Below are 21,242 nucleotides of genomic sequence, written 5' to 3' on the forward strand. Positions count from 1 at the left end.
TACACACACATTATGCATCCACCAATACACAAGCAGTAGGAAAACGATTAGCATGTGTTATGTATGTGCGTTTGTATTCAAATGCATGTGTGTGTGTGTCTGTTCGGATCAGACGTTTGTATATACATACGACCTTGTTTACTGCTATATGAATTACCTTGTGTGTGGCGTTATTATTGTGGGGTTGTTTGCAGTGGCCTCACACAATCAAACATGGTGTTAAGTCTGACAGAGCAGCTGGAGTCTATGTAAGGGATAATGCCCGACGAGGTGTCCATTATCAGGAATTAATGGACGACGTGGAGGCGTGAACCGTCCGACGCGAAGCGGAGGACGGTTGCCTCCGCGAAGTCCATTAATTCCTGATAATGGACACCTCGAAGGGCATTATCCCGCTTATACCACGGTCACTTACCAACGGTGACCAAATTAAGACCATTCATTTATATTTTCATGCGTTTTACAATCTGAATATAAAGTTTTCCACAAAACATACATTTGTTTCCCTGGTTACGCCTGAGGGTCCGACTAATACCCGGAACCATCATTACACGCCCGTTGGGTTCTCATGCAACGGAAACGTTGTTCACTCCTCCAGTAATTAGGACGGACCATAGCTACGACTTTAGAACGGGAGGTAGCGGGAGGTATTATAGTCCGCTGAGCTTTGTTTTGTTTCCCGTTGCTATGGTTACTACTATTTTAGAGACGATACGCCCATAGACATCTATGGATACGCCAGCTAGCGCATTAATTGAGAACGGTAAACAGACAATTTGACGGAACTACTTGTCCAGGTGTCCGTATATCAGGAGTTAATGCACACCCTGCATCCAATCAGAATCGAGTATTCCCGCAGACCGTGGTATAAATATGCATATATGCATGCAACAGTAGTGTGTGTGTGTGTGTGTGTGTGTGTGTGTGTGTGTGTGTGTGTGTGTGTGTGTGTGTGTGTGTGTGTGTGTGAAGCTTGTTAAGTTTGTAGCATGGGGTCCATCATCCTGGTTAGTGTTCTATGGGTGCCAAATATGCAGGTTATTGTTATTGTGATACGATAATGCGGTATTTCATAAAATATGTTTCTTCTGAGCTCAGACAATATAGACATGCTCCTCAACAAGGAAGGTAATGCACAATGGTAATGTACAATGCACAACTAGGCAACTCTATTGTTAAGAGCGTGAATTCAGAGCATTTGTTACCAGATTATGTTAGCGCCCAATAATCTCCGTCTGAGTGGGTGAAATGGCAGGAATGGAACATCATTAGGCATAACTGAGGCATGACAACAGGAAGTAGCATTAGAGGTGGGAGGAACAAGGCACCCGCAGCACTGAAGTCTTAGGCGCCTCACATGGAAGAGAAGATGGGATTTGTTTCTCCATGCGTTTCCCCGCACGTGATTATTTATTGTTGTTGTTGTTGTTGTTGTTGTCAGTGGACCTCGCATGGCATGATGTCATCGCTTCTGGACGAGCTCTCCGCGGGGATCAGTGGCGGTAGAACTCATGCAGACTGTGAATGTGTACATTGTATCACTTCCTGGTAATGACAGCCAGTGCCTCATTCATTCCTGCAGCAAAATGTCATTTTAAACAAGAAACGCAAAGAAACGCAAAAACAAAGCAATGTTGACTCTTAACCGAAACCAAAACCGAAACAGTAAACCTTAAGGCTCATTTGCTTTCAGCATGTCAGGAGCTGTTTTCCACCAGGCCGCCTGTATTTAAAGACCGAGGACGGAAGCAGGGCCATATGTTGGAATGGATTCGCCGGTGGGCGAGTGCCAGACCCACACTTGGCGCCATGCTGCTCCAATGTGTGTGTTACCGTCCTACACTTGTGTCTGCTCTCTGAAGGGGTTAACGCCGGAGCAGATAATTCACTCGTCCTTTGCTTGATTTCACAGCACCTTCTCCCTTCTCTCAGTGATCCTGAGCTCTGTATATAGACCATCATCCCCTGGCTAATGGCGGCACAGCTACGACCCCGACGATTGAGTCACCGTTTCACCGCTCCGAGGTGGCGAGCGAGCAGAGAGTGGCAAACTTCTGCGCCTTGAGTGTCGAGCCACATCAAGGTATAAGCGGCAATGTCATCATCTCTACAAGGAGGCCAGCCATTACCGGCTACCCACGGGGGCGACCGTGAGATGCCTGCAGATAAAAGGAAAGGAGAGTCACGGACTCGAGGCGGAGGGATGAAGCACTCTTATCGTCCCCCAACTTTGATCTTCAAGCGCTCTCAAACTTGGGGGGAAAAGGAAAGCTCTTCAGAGTGTCTCATTGAAAGAGAGTGAGTCACTAAGACACCGCAGAGGGTATTGCCTGTCGGAGTTCAGATGAAGAAACTCAAAAGGATTACCAAAGATTAAAAACTTGCCACACAGGAGGAGTCCTTGAAAGGATAGCGAGATTCAATTTGGTTCTACTAAGGCTAGATCTGATCCTTTTGGACTCAGTTGACCAACGGAGGGCTTTTAAAACTCATTACCAGGCTCAAAACACTCAGCAATTTATAGTCTATGCACAAACCAAAATAAACGAGAGAGCAATACAGATATCCCCATGTGCTACATGTACACCAATCACTTCTTTGCTACAGGAATGCCTTAAATACCAGCACACGGTATATGTGCAGACGGATCCGGTAATACTGCAAACACGACTCTGCACTCAGCTTGAGTAGCTGTGGGACCTGTAGGGGGGGGGGGGGGGGGGGGCAGAGGGGCCGGGACCGGGCAGCAGAGTTACTACAGGACGTGGATTTCCCTGCCATGCACTTGAGTGGGGGGAGCGTTAGGGGGTGAGGAGTTCACACCCTGAACCAACGGGAGGCCGTACCATCTGGCCAGCGTGTACAGCCACAGGGAGCACCACAGCATGACCTTACAAATTAGCTCTAAATATCCTAATGGCCGCCCGCCTTGCTTACATTCACCCCGTAGGTGGCGCCGCTGTGAGGGAGATGATCAGGACATGTTCCTCGTAAAGTATTCGGACATACATGTCTGGAAATGTCTGTATTTCATCATGCACACGTTTCGCTACGAGACGTTTGGTCGTTTATCTTCCTGTATAGCCCACGCGGCGGTAACTTAATCATCTCTCTTTCCTTGCGCATGTGTTCTCTGCCGCACCGGTTTCCACAGAGAGGCTTTTCGTTAGTCATCTCTTCCCTCCGTGAAACACAATGAGACCATCAGACACAATCACATTCTTTCCCGGGGGCCAGCTGGGTTCCGGCTACCTTCCTCCGCAACCCCCTTAAAAAGGAGCGAGGGACCTTGAACTCATGCCTGCAGTAATGAAACGCATCCCTCCAGGTTGTAAATAATGCCCTCCGGAAGGATGGATGGCAATATTCTGGGTGCAAATCTAGATGTCTTGGCCCCCTCATTAGTAGTGCCAAGAAAAAGAGAGCTGGATGGATGTGCTACACTGGTGAAAGGAAGAATGAATGAACTGGTGAATGAACGGTCTATGTCATTCGCGTAAACCTCCCGCTGTCTCCGAAAAATGTCTGGGCACAAATCTAGATGTCTTGGCCCTCATTAGTAGTTCAAATAAAAAGGGATGGATGGAGTTGGATAAATGAATGAACAAACAGGTGAACGAATGGTACACGTTGTTCACTTCCTCTGAGATCTACCCTCCTCCCTCCCCCCCCTGCCATCCCTACAAAGTTCCCATCCTTCAGGAGGAGAGACGCCTTCCCCTCTAATCCGTTTCATCCTCCTGTAAGCTTCCCCTATTATATCTCCCGCAACACCTAGGGAGAGGAGAAGAATGCCTGGATATACTTCATCCGATCCCCTTTTCCATCTTCGACAGAGGAAGGGTCATGTGCCGGTGCTCGCTACAGGAGAGACAGCCAGGATTCTGACACTTCCCACACACTCACAAACTACCACAGCTGTTAGTCAGCGCTTTAATGATGCCATCTATCGTTAAAAACTAAATCGCCGGTGTAAAATAACAACATACCTTGTGGCTTTATAAGAGAGTGGAAGTGAAAGGGTTACTTTTACATGCAGAAAGCAAGTCTTTAGTCCGGAAGATGGAGAGTGAGGCAACACTGATGTGAAGTCTATGACAATCTATAGGAGTCCACGATCGATGTTGCTGTAATGAATAGCCAGTACTTCTTAGCTTGACCTTGTTCAATTATCTGCTTGCTGTCATCACCATCAGAGTGGTAAGGATATGGAAAGGAGACAGAGGCCCGATGTGGCCTGGTTAGAAAAATGCAGATTTATTTACATTGATTGTTGTTGCTATTTTTGTTGTGCCATGTGTTTACTTGCTGAGAACCAATTGCTATGACAGCAAACCAATGGAAACCGATGCTAATCTACCATGTAGCGGGACACAACGGTACATAGCTTTAACATAACCCCACTATGAACACACACAGGCACATCGACGCACACCCCTCCCATTCTAGACACACACAGACACGCACACACACACACACCATTATGAACACGTGCACACATACACACAAACCCCATTATGAACACACACACACAATAATCACCCACCATCATGAACACACAGACACAAACACCCATCATTATGAACACACACGACACAAATACAGCAACACCATTATGAACACACGCCCACCATAATGAACACAGAGACAGACACACACACATTATGAACACAAAAATCACACGCCCACCCTAATGAACACACACACACACATACGCGCACACCCACCATTATTTCCTGCTCATGTAAAACTAACATGCCTTTCTCACTTCAATAATGTGTCTCCATACACACACACACACACACAAAAGAACGTTGTATCCATCCTCTTAATCAATTATTCAGAGGGAAAAAAATCAACTCTCTTCCAGGCGAAGAATTATCACTGCAGTCAGGTCTAAATACACCAGCAGGGCTGCAATGGGCGCGGAGGTGGCTATAAATAGAGCCCCACGATAAATGATCAGCGGCCCGATAACACTGCAGGGTCGCTCCGAGGGGCTTGCTGGCTTTCTGTCTCAAGAAGCTTGGGTTGGGAAGAACCGCTGGTTATTACAATCGACACCTCCATTATCTTCCTTTGAAACTCCCGTTTACAATCGCGGGAAAACTCTTTCCATTACTTCCAGTCGTCCCGTATCCTACGCACAGACCGGCTGGGAGTGGGAATGTGTGTGTGTGTGTGTGTGTGTGTGTGTGTGTGTGTGTGTGTGTGTGTGTGTGTGTGTGTGTGTGTGTGTGTGTGTGTGTGTGTGTGTGTGTGTGTGTGTGTGTGTGTGTGTGTGTGTATGTGGGGGGGGGGGGGGGGCATAAGGACTGGCTTGCTGGTTCTTACATGGTGACTGGGTGTGCAGAACAGTCACGTTACAGGAGAACAAGAAGCTGTGCACACATGGCCGTGGAGCCGTAGCTTTATGGAGGATAGACAACAATGGGAAAACAACGGGACATAATAATCACGACCGTTGCTTTACGACTGAAGCCTGTCCAGGCTCCTTTCGGTTATTGGCTTCAAGTTTGTCGTTCGTGGGAATGAGTTACCGATGTTTTGGAGAGGGAGAGTTCACTCACCCGATAACTCCTGGCATTTAGGAACACCTACTTTAGGCTCACATCTGGATCAACCATTAACACATTATATTAATGTCAGGGCAAGAAGCGGGAGGGAGATATGACGGATCTAGGATCAGACTCTTGGTCCACATTGCAGCTCCTGAGGACTGAGAGAGACCGTGGCCCGTCTCTCCATCACAGATCACACTGGTTACTCACCTTACATAGCTGAAAGTTTTCCGAGACCAGCGTCTCCTGGACATCGATCTCCCTGGGAGTAGACGCGGTGGGGGTCCCAGCCGCACTGCTGTAGGAAGGGGAGCCCAGAGTCCCTCCGGGGGACGACGTGGTCAGGCCGTCTAGGACCTTACGGAACTTCTTCATGGTCTCCGCGTGTTACGACCAACACTAGCCTCAAATGTGTGTGGTGTGTGTTCTGCGGTCGTTTGATTACCGTTTGTGATCGGTAATCCCCGCCCCCTCCACACTCACACGCCGATTACCGAAGACTAGCCAACTCGTTGTCGGCAAGGTGGGCTGCACGGGGGTCGAAGGGTTCCTGTAGTGCAGCTTCGAGAAGTCTCTCCGTCGCTTGCTTAAGTCAAATGTGAAAAGTCATAAAGGGTCTTCATCTTTCTCTTGGGCTCGTTGTTAATAAACAAAAAGTAGGCAAAGGAATCGCGATCTACTCGGACGACCAGCCTCGAACTATCAACCAGCAGACTGAAGCAGTAGGCTACACTGAATTAACGAGCCGATCACAACATGCACCGCTGCTCCGTGGAACCGCTCAACTTCATTGCTCTGGTGCGCCTCTGGATCCACCCCACCTCACGCACGCACACCCGCCGGAAACCTCTGCGGGTCCACCACACTCACAGCCCACCAAGAGTCGTTTTTTAACGAAACCAAACAGTAGAGTTAGCCCGTCCTACGTCCGGAACTTGGAACAAATCCTACAGGCAGCGGAGAAGCGATGAAGTGATGAGCCGCCGCAGCCGGGCAGAGACGCGGAGGAGGAGACGAGGAGGTGGCGGGGAAGGACTCGGACCAGACGATGCAGGGGGACGCGGTGTGACTCCACTGAGTCGGGATCACCCATCGATGCGCACAGCGACACCACTGGCACTGGAACTCAACCAAAAGGTGTCCTTAGTAAAAGGGGATGTGGCATCTGAAAGTAGGCGCAAGTCCTCCTCTCTCTATCTCCCTCTCTCTTTCTCTCTCTGTGCCGCTTCGCTGCAGTGGAGAGCGACTGGCGCGGCGCGTGGTGCTGAGACGCTCCCGCCTCGTCTCTCCCCCGCCCTTCCTCGGCGGTGATTGGCTGAGGGCTATAGGCTACATGAAAGAATACTGAATGAAGCATATGAATTAAACCAACAAAAAAAAACATCAACAACAGTGAGGGCTACAGTGACTCCGCTCTGCTGCTGGAGGTTTCTGGCTTTCCACATCACGAATCACTCAATGCCAAAACGAAGAGTGACACTCTAATATGCTTTTCAGTTTTATGTGGCCTTAATATAAACTAAAATGTGAACCGTGTCCATCGCTTTTAATAATAAGCATTGTTTGTGTCGATGGACGGGATAGAATGCAGAACATTCACACGCGCAAATAAAAATAGCGCGCTTCGAAGAAGCCCGCCTATTGTACAGCGAGGCAGCGGACTTGCATAAGCGCTTACATCACCGGCTCCTCTGGCCCTGGGCGGCTCTCCGTCAGGAGGCGGCGTGCATGCCTGGCTGGTCTCCACCAGGGAATGGTTTTTTTCACTCCCGCTCTTAAAAGGATGACAATGACAATATTTACATCCATTCAGTTCTGCAAGGCTACCGCTCCCACGTGAACCTGTTGGACGTGTGTACGCATGGAAGTCATTCCTCAGGCCATTGACGTTCAAGGCCCTTGCATTTTCTTTGTGGCCCGATTCTTCTTAAGTGAAAGTGGGCGGAGTCCCTTGGAAATTAATAAAAAAAATAGAAAAAGAAAAGGCCCGTTGAGGCAGTTTGGCCTAAAATGTATTAAATTGAACATATCTTTCCGCGTATCTAAGTTCCCTGCTGAGAGAGCCTTTGATTCGATTCTCAAATCCCATTTCAATACTCTATGCTGTTTTGTTCATACTCAAGGCTGCAGTGAGAAGCCTTTCGTTTAAACGGATCAATGAAGGAGGGCCGGCCCGTATGCCCTACGAGTGCTTTGGTTGTGTAAGGGTGTGTTACATACAGGAAGTGATGTCATACAAATACACCCACGTGTATTGACATATTTGTGTTTGGACGGTCTGATGTTGGTGCTGAAGTCAATCCTCGACACACTGACAAGAACACAACTCCACAACATCAGTCGTCTGTACCTCTCTCGACACAAACACTCTTCTTACCAAACCATTCATAAAGACAAAGTCTTTGAAACACATTGCTAATTAGACAGTAGAAATAATTTATACTGCAGGTTATTGGTCGTTATAACTTCTACACGGCAATTACCCTTCCATCTTTTGGAAAGGTTGCCCACCGCAACAACAAAGGTGAATCCAGAAGATTACAATATCTCTGCTTTGACTTGACGCTGTGGTCTGGCTTTTTCATCCCACCCACCCTGCAAATCTCCACGTTTACACACACACGCAGGTCCCTTGTGTGACCGGCGCTGTGCACGAGTGCCTGATTTCCCTTCGTGAGGCTCCCCTCCGTGGGTGGAGATGGATTTCTCCAGGAGTGGGTATAAGGTGGAACAAACCCACTCTAGTTAAAAGGCACTGGGGACCAACCAATCAGAGAGAAGCCACCCAGATATAAAGTGCGGGATTGGCGGCTCATAGGCCGTGTCACTCCAACGGCCCCCTCTGACCCCTCCTCAGGGGGTCTTCCTCCATCCGACGTTATGGCCTGTCCGTCCCGCGGTTTACCACCACGATGTCCCTATTTCACCAGCGGTCGTATAGTGCTGATGCAAGGAGATGGAGATTGCATGACTGGTGTGTGTGTGTGTTTGGGTGTGCATGAGTGTGTGTGTACGAGCGTCTGTGTGTGTGTTTGGGTGTGCATGACCATGTGTGTGTTTTTGGGTGTGCATGACTGTGTGTGTGTGTGTGTGTGTGTTTGACTGTGTGTGTGTGTGTGTGTTTGGGTGTGCATGACCGCGTGAATGGCCTTGTGTGTGTTTGGGTGTGCATGACCGTATGCTAGTGTGTGTCTGCGTGTGTGTCATGAGTGTGTGTGTTTGCGTGTGCATGTGTGTGCATGCGTTCTGTCAGGCATCCTATTTCATATGTTATTTAAAGAAACCTGCACTGTGTTCTAAAAGGATATGATAATTATGCTGCAGTGAATATTAAATACCGGAATACTCCAGGCTACAGAGTAGAAGAGACAATAGCTGGCTTCATAAAAAAATGAAATAATGCCAAAGGTTATTCTTTTTAAGCATGTTTAACGAACACGCAGGCTACCGTTCGGTGCATCAGAAGTGGTCGCTGCTGAAATCCTGAATATAATTATTCGAATGTAATGGTCATTTGAAATGCGCCTCCATATTCCCTGCGTGTGAGCATGCGTGCGTGCGTGCGTGCGTGCGTGCATATGTGTGCGTATGTGTGCAAATGTGTACATGCCCGCCCGCCTGCCTGCACGCCCTATCTTTTCCAGCAGTCCGGCAACAATTGGTGGCTGAGCGCCTGCAATCAGCCCTTCCCCTGAAGACCAACATGGTAATGAGCGGTTGACAGCGTTATACGGAACATTCTCCGGCAGAAGGCTTGAACCCGGGTGGGCTGTTGGGGGGAGGGGGGGGAGGAGCAGATTGGAGAGCAGCAGACGCTCGTCCTGATCTCGGAGGATGGGGGTGCGAAGGGGTTAATTCACTCTGAAGGACGGACGTGCCGACAGGGATGTCTGACTTATTGTTTGAAACCGCCTGAGATAGGCATGACGGCGGCGTGGTGATTAGAAAATACCACAGAGGGAAACACATGTGTCCCCCCTGCATGGGGGACATAGGGGACGCGCGCACACACACACACACACACACACACACACACACACACACACACACACACACACACACACACACACACACACACACACACACACACACACACACACACACACACACACACACACACACACACACACACACACAGTGCGTGTTTATTGTCCCCTGTGCGTCCACGGATGCACAGGGGACAATAAACAAACACATTTTAAAAATCTATAAATAAGCAGCGAGACTGTGGCAAGGTGTTGGCACCGCTGCCTCCCAGCGTAAGGGGCCCTGGGGGGCCCTCCCTCCATTCAAGAGGGATTTGGTTGTTTTTTTTCCATGGTAAATCCGGGATAACCCAGAATCTCAATTGAATTATAGTGAACTGAAATGAGATTCTGGTTTTTTTTATGGTAATGGAGGAGATAAAAAAAAAAACGTTCAATGAAAATAGTCCTGAAGTCCTATTTGCCTCCTGAATGGTATAGGTGTAGAGGAGGAGGCGATGTCTTTTATAGGACTGTGGCAGGGAGGTGTTTCCTCTATCGCCTCCAGCTCACCTGGCCTACAGACTTGCGTAAAAGCTGTAGCAGCCTCATCCACAGGTGAAGGACGAATGTGTGGGGCCTTTGAAAATAAATGATGAACCTTCTGAGGACACCTCAACAATAATGTAAGGGGGGGAATAGATTCAGTATATTTCACGGTAATATTTTCATATTTAGTCAAGCAATGAGTTGTGATTTGGAGGGAAATCTTTGACAGATTATTTCCATACAGTTTATTTCCTAACCCTGCAGCTGTTCAAGAGAGGGTTTGGCCTCCCTGCAGTATCCCACAGCCTCATTAGCCTGCAAGCTGATTCATTGGTTTAAAACTCATAGACACAGACACACAAAAATAGAGAAGGGTACACACCCACATTGTAGCACACACACTCATTCAAGCACGCACACAAGAAAGAAATTGAAGCGTCAACATCAATGGCCCACCAGCCCAGTCTTTCCAAATTCCAAGGTGACCCAGAGCAAGCAAGGCTAGATGTAATTATTTTGGCACAGGTAGAGCCTGCTGCAGATGAATGCAGTACTTTAAGGACAGAGAGAAACACACACACACACACACACACACACACACACACACACACACACACACACACACACACACACACACACACACACACACACACACACACACACACACACACACAGTAAATGGAGAGGCAGAGTAATTCACATTGACAGTAGCAGTTCCAGAGAACGACAAAAATACTAGAAAAAATAACAATGCAAGGCAGTAGATGCAGGCCGATGTGGTGTAAAGCGTGTGTGTTTCTGTGTGCGTGATCAAATTTTTCTTTGTGTGCATTTCGGACTTGTGAGTTCAGGGCCCGGTCACTGGAAATTACTTATCCTTCCTGAGCACAAAGTTCTGGGTTTACCCGGCTCAAACCCGATCGTCAGCAGCTTTCACCTGGAGCCTGGTATTTGCATGCTAGGTTAAAGTGTGTGTGTGTGTGTGTGTGTGTGTGTGTGTGTGTGTGTGTGTGTGTGTGTGTGTGTTAGAGAGTTTGTGTGTCTGCACACACACACACACACACACACACACACACACACACACACACACACACACACACACACACACACACACACACACACACACACACACACACACACACACACACACACACACACGTATCGATGCATGTTTTCCGCATTGATTTCCAGTACTGTTTTAAGTTATTTCGCCCCCATACATCCCCCATTTCGTCAATGTAAAAGTAAATTCACCTCCGGCGCGCACAGCTTCTTCTCAATCTGTACACTCCTATGTGGTGTAAACGAGCGACTACAGTTCACACATGATATGAAAACATGTAATCAGGATGTGGAGCAACACGGTGGCAGCCACCGTGGGTGAGCAGGGATCCTGCCACCATTGCTAATTGAAGACGGCTAATATTTCCGCTCTAGATCTCTCTCTCACCCTCTCCCTCCCCCTCTCCCTCTTCCTCCCCCTCTCTCACCCTCTCCCTCTCCCTCTTCCTCCCCCTCTCCCTCTCTCTCTCCCTCTCCCTCTTCCTCCCCCTCTCACCCTCTCCCTCTTCCTCCCCCTCTCCCTCTCTCAGAACAAACCAGATGGGCACACTGTCTCACACCATCCACCATCTCCTTTCACTAACCATTCTCCTTCCTCCCCTCTCACACAGATAGGCACGTTGGTCTTCGCCAGGCGCCGTGCTCCCCTCAGGGCTGTTATTTTCCCGTACAGCATTAGTAATGTCTCCTACACATCTCCCTCTCCTCCCACCGGCCTCCTCACTCACCTCTATACCACGTCGATGGACTCCGACTGCGACGGCACAGCGTCCCGTCGTACGACGTCAGCTCTGCTTCCGCCCTTCCTTAGCCCCTGCTGTGTGTTTGACGAAGGCACCTTTTCCCTTGACCCCCCCCCTCCCCCCCATTCAGAAAGTGAGCACCACAAAATAATTGACTTCCTTTAATCAATTCCCAATTAAGAATTTGGTGGGTTAGATCTGGGATAATTAAGTAACAGCAGGGGGAGGTGGGGGGGTATTGGTGTGGGTGGGAGTGTGGGGGACGGGAAACAGAAAGCATCCTTTGGGGAGTATTCCCTTCCCTATGAATGGGCTGGCGGTGCGGCGGCGGCCCTGATAGCTGGGAAGGTGAGAGGAGGTAATTCATTTTCTTGTCTTATCGGCTCGCCGGTAATGAGTGCGGTTTTCTTATTTCTTAACAGAAACTAAACCTGTTCAAGATCAATCTGCGAAATATTGAGCCAAGATGCTGTCTCAGAGAGACAGACAGACAGACAGACAGACAGACAGACAGACAGACAGACAGACAGACAGACAGACAGACAGACAGACAGACAGGCAGGCAGGCAGGCAGGCAGGCAGGCAGGCAGGCAGACAGACAGACAGACAGACAGACAGACAGACAGACACAGACCCCATGGTGTCAACGCGGTAGAAAATTTAGTTCTGTGATTTTGTACTTACTGGAAATCTACCTTCTAACCTACTGGGAAATCATTTCAGAAACCTATGAAACAAAAGTCTTCAATAACACGCAGGCAGGCAGGCAGGCAGGCAGGCAGGCAGACAGGCAGGCAGTTAGGCAGGCAGGCAGGCAGGCAGGCAGGCAGACAGGCAGGCAGGCAGGCGCACACACACACACACACACACACACACACGCACGCACGCACAAACACACCAGGAAAATGGTGAGTTCATTAGTATTCCGGTTCCTCCCTCATATGGTGCAGAGCGGGTCGTAGAAGCAGTCGATGGCAGGATATGATGTCATTAGTTTGAGTTTGGCTGGGACCATCAAAGGGTCACTCCTTATTCGACGGGTCGCAACACATCCGACCAATAAACACCAAGACTTGGGAAAATAAACTGCATATCCCACCAACTGTCCAATAAAGCACAGGATTTACTCTGCCGCATCGATCCAACTGAGTTTATAGCCCAGAATCACTTGGGCAGCTGGGACACTTTTCTGAAGACTACATCAAAGCGTGCAACTGTTAAAAGCTTCGACACTATACTGCTGCTTTAACACAGCCTCTGACAGTGTAACGCGGTCTCATAAAGACAGGGTGATTGAACTCACATCACAGCATAACGACAACAACGCATGTGATCGATTGTGTTTAGGATCACCTCAATCCAAACTGCCTCAATATTTACAAACCTTGCATTCATTAAGTTACTCAACTGTCACTCCACGTAGCACTTTGACAAAAGACAAATTAATCAAGGTTTAATTGTGCCCATTTAAAAGTCTATTGTAGTTTGTTATCTTACGGAGCCATGTTGTCATTATGGGAATTCTCCTTCAGGGAGAGAGGGACAGGTGTGCTCCTGACCTTTCCAGCCCAGTGGGCCATCAGATAAAAGAAAAAAAGCATGTCAGGAGTGGGTCGGCCGTTTCCACGACGATGGCTACACACAAGTATCTTTGCAGCGTGGTTGGTTGGAGTGTGGTCGTGTGTGACCCGTTAAGATAAATGTCACACTTCCAATAGGAAATGATTGGTGAGTCACAAAGGCCTAAGTGGGGTACATTAGCCAATTGGATTTTGCTATTTGTGGAATTTCGAACTGTGCCCAACAGGACAAAAAACAACATCGCACTGCACGGAAATGAGTGGAATTGGAACACAAGGGCCCGTTTCTCCAGTGGCCTGCTGTGACCAGCTGTTCCTCCACTGCCGGAGGAATAAAGTGAACAATTTTTGGAAATCAATCTTATTTAAAAATTATTGGAGTCCATGTGATGTGTTTGCTGGTTGACGCAGCTCAGGAGAATATCATCAATGCTACTTAGGCCTGGATGTGAATGAGGCCTTCGAGTCTATATAGTGCTATAAGACTCACTAGCTAGCCTGCTATAATACTCACTAGATAGCCTGCTATAAGACTCACTAGCTAGCCTGCTATAAGACTCAATAGTTAGCCTGCTATAAGACTCACTAGCTAGCCTGCTGCAAGACTCAGTAGCTAGCCTGCTGAAAGACTCGAGACTCAAAGGATGGTACGGTCTATTTGATATTTGCATACAATTTTTTATATAAATTCTGTGGAACTTTAGTTTGTGAAGAGAGAAGAAATAAGTTAACCTCAGTTAAAAAAGACATTGACAATGATTGTATCAAATGTTTGGCCTTGGCAGAGAGGCAGCATGAAAGATTAAAAAATATGATTTTGTCAAATGTGAAATCAGATTTATTCACAGATGACATTATCCTTTGCGACGGGGAGTGGCACGTATTAAATTAACCTACTATGATAATGTTACGGGACTTCCTATTGAAGCATTGATGAAGGTAGGTTGTGTTGTACACACCGACCATTGACTGAGCCAAAAGAAAGAGCAAATGAAAACCTTCTTTCACCAGTGGAAGACAAAATAAGAATTAACTTAATTTAGCTCCTTTGACCAAAGGGGCCAGCAATTAAGCCTTCATTCAATTACACTCTGCAGACTGGCCACATGAACGTTTGTGCTCTGTATCTAACAAACACCCGCTGTACACATCCTCGTATCAAACTGGAGTAGGACTACACAGTCTTAACAGGTGGCTGCAGATACATGCAGATCAGATCAACTCATCTCTCCCTCACTCTCTCTCTTCGTCCCTCTTGCTCTCCATCGTTCTCCCTCTTGCTCTCTCTCTCGCCTCGGTCTCACATTGGGTCCAGGGTCCAGGTAACAAAGGACAGGCCAACCTGACACTAGCACGATAGTGAAGGAGTGAATCGCGGGGATGCAGCAGCCTTAGCTAATGGGATTCTCTCTTAACTTTGTTCTCTTTATTTTGTTCCTGCCTTTCGAGGAACAGAACATCCTCCACTGTTTGTCCTGGTAAACCTGCCATGCAGGCGTTGTACTGTGGTTAGGGTGCGGGATGGGATTTCGATTTGTCGGGCCGCGGGGCGGTTGGACTAGCGGGCATTAGTTATTTAGTGACATCATTATTCACCGGGTCAATGTGGGTGTTGCCCTCTTTGCACAATGTGGTAGAACATCTTTGTGATTGTTGTTCTAAAGATATCCCTTGCAGACCTACTGGGAAATCACTTGAGGAGAACTGTGACGCCAGTTGTTGTTGTCAATAACACACACACACACACACACACACACACACACACACACACACACACACACACACACACACACAGATCAGAGATCACGGCAACAATTGTGGTATCATTATGCCAAATGATTGGGTGATTAAACATTACATGAGATAATATCATGTGGCCCGAAAACTAATTGTTTCCTGGAAGAGAAAAATCATTATACCCATTAAATATTGACAAAATATTCTTATTTTAGCAATTTCACACTGGGGTAAGAAAAATTGCTAAACGTTCTCATTTTGTCAAAGTCGTAGCATTGCTGAATGCCGCTGCCGAGGTTATTTCAAACATCTGCACTATTCTCCATGTTCTCTGGTGGAGCTGGCCATCTCTGCCCATAACCTGGTTAAGGAGGTGTGATAGCATCTATATCCATTGGGCTAAAACCCCAGAAAATAGTGTGCGTTCCAAAACTGAATTTTTGGTTCGGCCATGCGGTAACATTATGTCATTACCTCGGTATCACATTGCGTTGTGGAAAAGACAATGAGGGTTAAAAGCTTGGATAATGGGGCTTGTTGGTTGGGGTCGGTCTTGGCGGACCATCGACAGAAGCTGGAGGCTTACAACTCAATTGGTGACGAGGACTGATGCTCTTCAGGCTGCACTCAAGCACTCACACGGACAACCAAACACACACTGATTTTTTAGAATGCCCATGCTTTCCAAAACCTGCATGCACACCCACAAACGCATGCACTCAATCACAAACACACACACACAAACACGCCTCAAAGCACACATACGCCCCAAAGCACATGGACAAATATACAAACTTTGCTGACTGGAAATCACTATTCCCTTAAAATGCCCTTTTGTAAAAAATGCCTAACACAGGTGTTTACTTACTCATGCGTGGGCGCACACACACACACACACACACACACACACACACACACACACACACACACACACACACACACACCCAGATGTTTGGACAGGCACTCAAGAGTGTTTCTCTTCTTGTTGCTGAGCAACAAGCCAACAGCCCAGAGAGATGGACCCTGTAAGGCTCCTGTTCGCCACCCATGTGATTGAACCCTGAACAGAGTAGAGTAGAGTAGAATGCACACCTTTCATTAGATGTGTATATTACATTAATTTGTCGAATACTTGATTCTGATTGGTCGACGACAGCATTCTCCAGTCTGTTATTTCTGAATAGTGGAATTGATTCTATGAATAAAAGACTGTTGCCATGGACGCAGTTAACCAGCTGTAGGATGTAACAGACAATTTCTTTGCAGAAGCAACAAAGTCGTTTTTAAATCAGTAAAATAATTTTTGGTCGTTATATTTTGTGCCAAAATGATTTGTTCAGTAATTCACCACGTAATATGGCCATCCGCAGAATCTTTTTTTTGTGTGTCGGGCGAAGTAACTGTTCGGAGCTCCACGTGGCCGCATTTTACCACAGTACCAATAAACTTCCTGATTGCTTTCCAGGAACATGGATATTAGCGATCATAAAAGGATGGCACGATCCTGACCTGGTGTCACATGACCCCATCTCCGACAGACCTCGCCAGCCTGTTTACATGCCGGCTGTACAGCAGCCCAAAGCAAATAACCATTTCCTTCGGGCGCTCAGGAGCTCAGCTCATCTCCATTTTGTTTATTTTGGGATATCCCATTTGAGTGTTATTATAATTAAAAAGTTATTAAGGACTGAATATGAATGGTGACTGTAGACTATAGTGCCAGGCAGAAATTCAATTACCGCCCACAATGTTCCAAACATGGATTGTTTCTGCAGCTGGTTGCACAAATCTCAAGAAATGGTTGTGTCCTTAGGCAGCTGAATTAATCTCATTAAAATTCTATTTTTCAAAACATCCCCATGATTATTGATTAAAAGATTGACTGATTAAAAAGTCATTCTTTAACTTATAAGAAAGGAGTGTATCATCATTCATCTAGAATTGTAAATCACATAGATTCAAAAGAAGTGCCCTTAAAAGACCCAACAGACTTGCTGGCATGGCCCGCATGACCTAACTGCACCCATTCTTATTGGGCATGCGATATTAAGCAATGTTGCACTGGTCTGGAGGAGACCTGCCTGCCCAGCTGTTCTCAGTTTAGGAGGCAATTCTTTTCAAAAGGTTTTTTCCAAGTCAGAGTCAAAGTCAGCTCTATTGATAATCCCAAAATACGTGCCACACAAACAGAGGAATTTAAATTCTGTGCGTCTCCGACCCGCGTTGCAATAAGGGGAAAAGGGAGAAAATTAGGTGAAATAATAATAATAAGTAATATTTACAATAAATACATTTGAAATAGTGCAAAATAATTCCGAATAGTAGGCCTACAACGGTAAACTTTAAAAAAAAAAAAAAAGTAAATAGACTGAAATGTGCAATATGAGTTATTGGGCGCAAATGGGAGAGGGTTTTCTAAGTGCAGAGTTCGAGGGGGGCAGAGGGGAGGGAGGGGAGGGAGTTGAGTCTGGAGGAGCCGGCCCGGAGCTGTGGTACTGTCGGCCAGATGGCAGGAGGCTGTGGAGGCTGTGGAGGCTGTGGAGGCTGTGTGAGGGGGGGGCTGGGGTCACCCACAACGCTGGCTGCTTTGCGGGAGAGGCGGGTTCCGTAGATTTCAACTCGAAGTCAGCATCAGCGCACTCTCCTATCAAGAGGATCAGAACTTCCCACCGTCTCTTTCCGACTACCTTCGGGGCTTGGTCCTCAAAGGGAAATAAGTCCATTTCTGATCTATATGTTGATGGCTGGATTGGATTATCTGCACAACTCTCTTACTTTTGTGGTTTACCAAAGTCTCACTTTTTCAGATACCTCCAAATCAGACACTTTGCAACCCGGCAGATCACATTCTCTCACTACCCCCAAATATTAAAAGGTCTAATTTAATTTATCTAAAACAATATATGTGATACCGCCCGCAATCACAGCAGGATGTCAGGGGAGCCTGGGAGACGGTTATGACAGGTGATCAATGGGGGGCAGCGCCTGACTTAATGCACACCTCTTCCCTTTGTGCCAGGCACAGCTTCATTGGGCTTTGATATGATGTCATACTTTCTTTACAATGTCATGCCAACCACAATCTGCAAATTAATGTATGTTTATATCAACTCATTGAACAATTTGTTAAAACGGTTCAACAAAATAAATGGTTGTGCCCATAACGTGAAATCTCTGATAAACCAATGAGGGACGTCATGGAAGCTATACATATATTTTATAATATATCATATATAATATATAATATTTTACAGGCTATGTACCCAATCCATGTAAATACTACATAACAATGCATGACTTTGATTTGAGCTTCATGTGTTGTTGCTGATACAATCAGGTGGCATTTCTGGAAGGTGCCTTTCTAATGCCTATATATTAAAAACAAATGCAGCTGGGAGCAGATTATTTATCATCCGGACCTAATCAGTAACGTACAGCACAACCACTGAGTGATTTGCTGGCTTTTAAGTGTGTAGCTTCATCAGCTCTGACCTTCACTCACACACACACACACACACACACACACACACACACACACACACACACACACACACACACACACACACACACACACACACACACACACACACACACACACACACACACACACACACACACACACACACACACACACACACACACGGCCTGTGAAGATACGCATGGAATCCATACGGAACAAGAAACTACACTGAAACAGAAAGGCCTTCACAACGTCAACATTACACGGAACACTTAAAGGTAGAGGAGGCATCCACCTGGCTAGGTATTGGTGTAGACAGCACCAAATATTCACTCCATTCCAATATATACTCCATTCCAATCCTCACGGGGCCGGGGTAAAAGCCATTTTAATCAGCACGGTGCTGCGGAGAATGAGCAACGACAACGTTCTTCTACATTAAGGATTTGTGCAAACGCTTCTGCTCACATCCTGAAATGCCAGTGGATCATCCTCGGGACATGGAAGTGGAAGCCAGCCCTCCACTAAAGAGAGGGAGAAAAGGAATGAAAGCCTTTGGTATTAAAGACTTGTGATATGAGTCATATGACAATAATGTCCTTGCCTTATGCTCCATATTACAATAAGGATTTACATATTCAACCATTCATTTCATATACCTGGCAGGAGAACATCAACCGTAAAAGTCATGTAAATTCAACCAATGCACACACACACGCGCGCGTGCGTGCGTGCGTGTATATGAGTGTGTTGCACGCCTTCGGAATGGCGGTGGAAGGATCCGCGGCTTCCCGTCCTCCTGTCAGCCGGCACTAAAACTAGCAGGAGACAAGCTAGCTGCGGCTCCCAGGGGTCTCATGAAGGAGCCATATGGCGGACCTGGTGGAAGGAATCTGTCTCCTGCCGGTCCACAGTCACCACCATCAACTCCCCATTACCCCGAGCACCTCCCTCCCTCCCTCCCCGGCCTGGAGCCCGACTGGACTGCACAACTAGCTAGCCGTTTAACTAGCCAGCGAGCTAGCCGTTTTGCTAGCAAGCGGGATAGTCTTTTACCTAGCCAGCGGACTAACCGTTTAACTAGCCAGAGGGCTAGCCGTCTAACTAGCCAGCGGGCTAGCTGTTTAATTAGCCAGAGAGCTTGCCGCTTAAATAGCCAGCGTGCTAGCCACTTAACTAGCCATCGGGTGCGTTTTTTTACTAGCCAGGGGGCTAGCCATTTAACTAACCAGCAGGCTAGCCATTTAGCTAGTCAGCGGGCTAGCTGTTTCACTATCCAGCTGGCTAGCTAGCTCTACTCTGTAGCTTAAAACAGAGATTTTGTATTTTGAAGTTCAATGTGGTAGAACACGGTATTGAGACTTCTATGGTTAGGGATTTGATTCCCAAATTGACCACTTAATGATAACATGCACTCAGGGTACTGATTGTTTTGGAAAATTTGTGTGTTGGATAAACCATTTTAATGGCAGAGATTTTTGAAGGTTAGGAGGGTTGACAGCCAAAAAGGCAAATTAAAGTGAAAGTAGAGCAGAGCTAGGCTGATTCTTTTAAAAGACAGATCCATAAGGCATAGGATTTTAACGGTGTTCAACCCTTTATTTATTTGCTACGTTGGCTATTACGAACAATATTTATTCTGTAAAGATATCGAGAGAAACAGGTAAACCATGTTAAGTCCATAACCAACCCTGCAGTAACTCACACTGTCGACCACACGCCTGATTTGGATTCAACTGGATTTCCCTTTGCCTGCAGCAATCATCTGCAGGATTCTCTTGATTGGAATGCAGTTTGATGTGAAACATATAAAACCCAGGCTTCTTAAGAACCCTTTTTCATTCTGTTTTTAATTTGGCCTTTCCTTTTTTTGTCCTTTGAGATGCATCTATAAATGTTAGATATATAGTCACATGAGGACATCATTGCTGACAGCGCACAATTAAGCTTCATAAACTTCATAAAACTTCACTGGCCTTAACATTTAATATTGAATGAGTCAACCATTTGCCCTTAACGACACCGGAATAATTTACTTTCCTTTTCAGCGGAAAAGCAACACATAATAGTAATGCAGGGAACCATTTTTTTTATTTAGTAATAAATTAATGTTTTGGCAAGGAATATCGATTCTTTCTACATTACATTATATAATATTGTTTCATACAAGTATTTATACCACTTCTCATGTCATAAAACCCTGCAAAGATGACTACAACACACACACAACAAACTTACACATACAACCACAAAAAAACTCACATTGTAAGGAATGGGAGTCCAATGAGGGAACCGTGAAGCCGGCCACACACCGGCAACGCAGCAGTGTGCATTTCACGCACGTCAAAAGCCGCCCCTACCACCAATAGGAAGTGGCGCGCTGCAGCACCATCGTGATACGTTTTGAAAGAAGCAGCTCAACAAACTCAGTCGGTATAGGCTACCTTAACGTTATACCAGTTGTTTTATGACTACATATATAGCCCTGATGCCCATGATCCTCTGTTTGTGCATACAATGATAGTCACATTAATTCAGTTACTTTATGTAATGTCGGGCACTTTGTTTACGGTTAAGTCACTTTA

At 46.7% G+C, this 21,242-nt stretch overlaps 1 protein-coding gene across 5 annotated transcripts in view; it reads right to left on the bottom strand.

The window, feature by feature from the left end:
- stxbp5l (syntaxin binding protein 5L) overlaps positions 1-5,969 on the bottom strand; it is a 124,529-nt gene extending 118,560 nt beyond the window's left edge. For all 5 annotated transcript variants that reach the window (XM_056579798.1, XM_056579796.1, XM_056579797.1 and 2 more), the window contains exon 1: positions 5,772-5,969. In XM_056579798.1, coding sequence (XP_056435773.1) covers positions 5,772-5,936 — 165 coding nt within the window. In that variant the 5' untranslated portion in view covers positions 5,937-5,969. The remainder of the gene's footprint in view (positions 1-5,771) is intronic.
- Positions 5,970-21,242: the final 15,273 nt, after the last annotated feature.

The sequence above is a fragment of the Gadus chalcogrammus genome, chromosome 20 (assembly GCF_026213295.1).
Source record: "Gadus chalcogrammus isolate NIFS_2021 chromosome 20, NIFS_Gcha_1.0, whole genome shotgun sequence".
NCBI lineage: Eukaryota > Metazoa > Chordata > Actinopteri > Gadiformes > Gadidae > Gadus > Gadus chalcogrammus.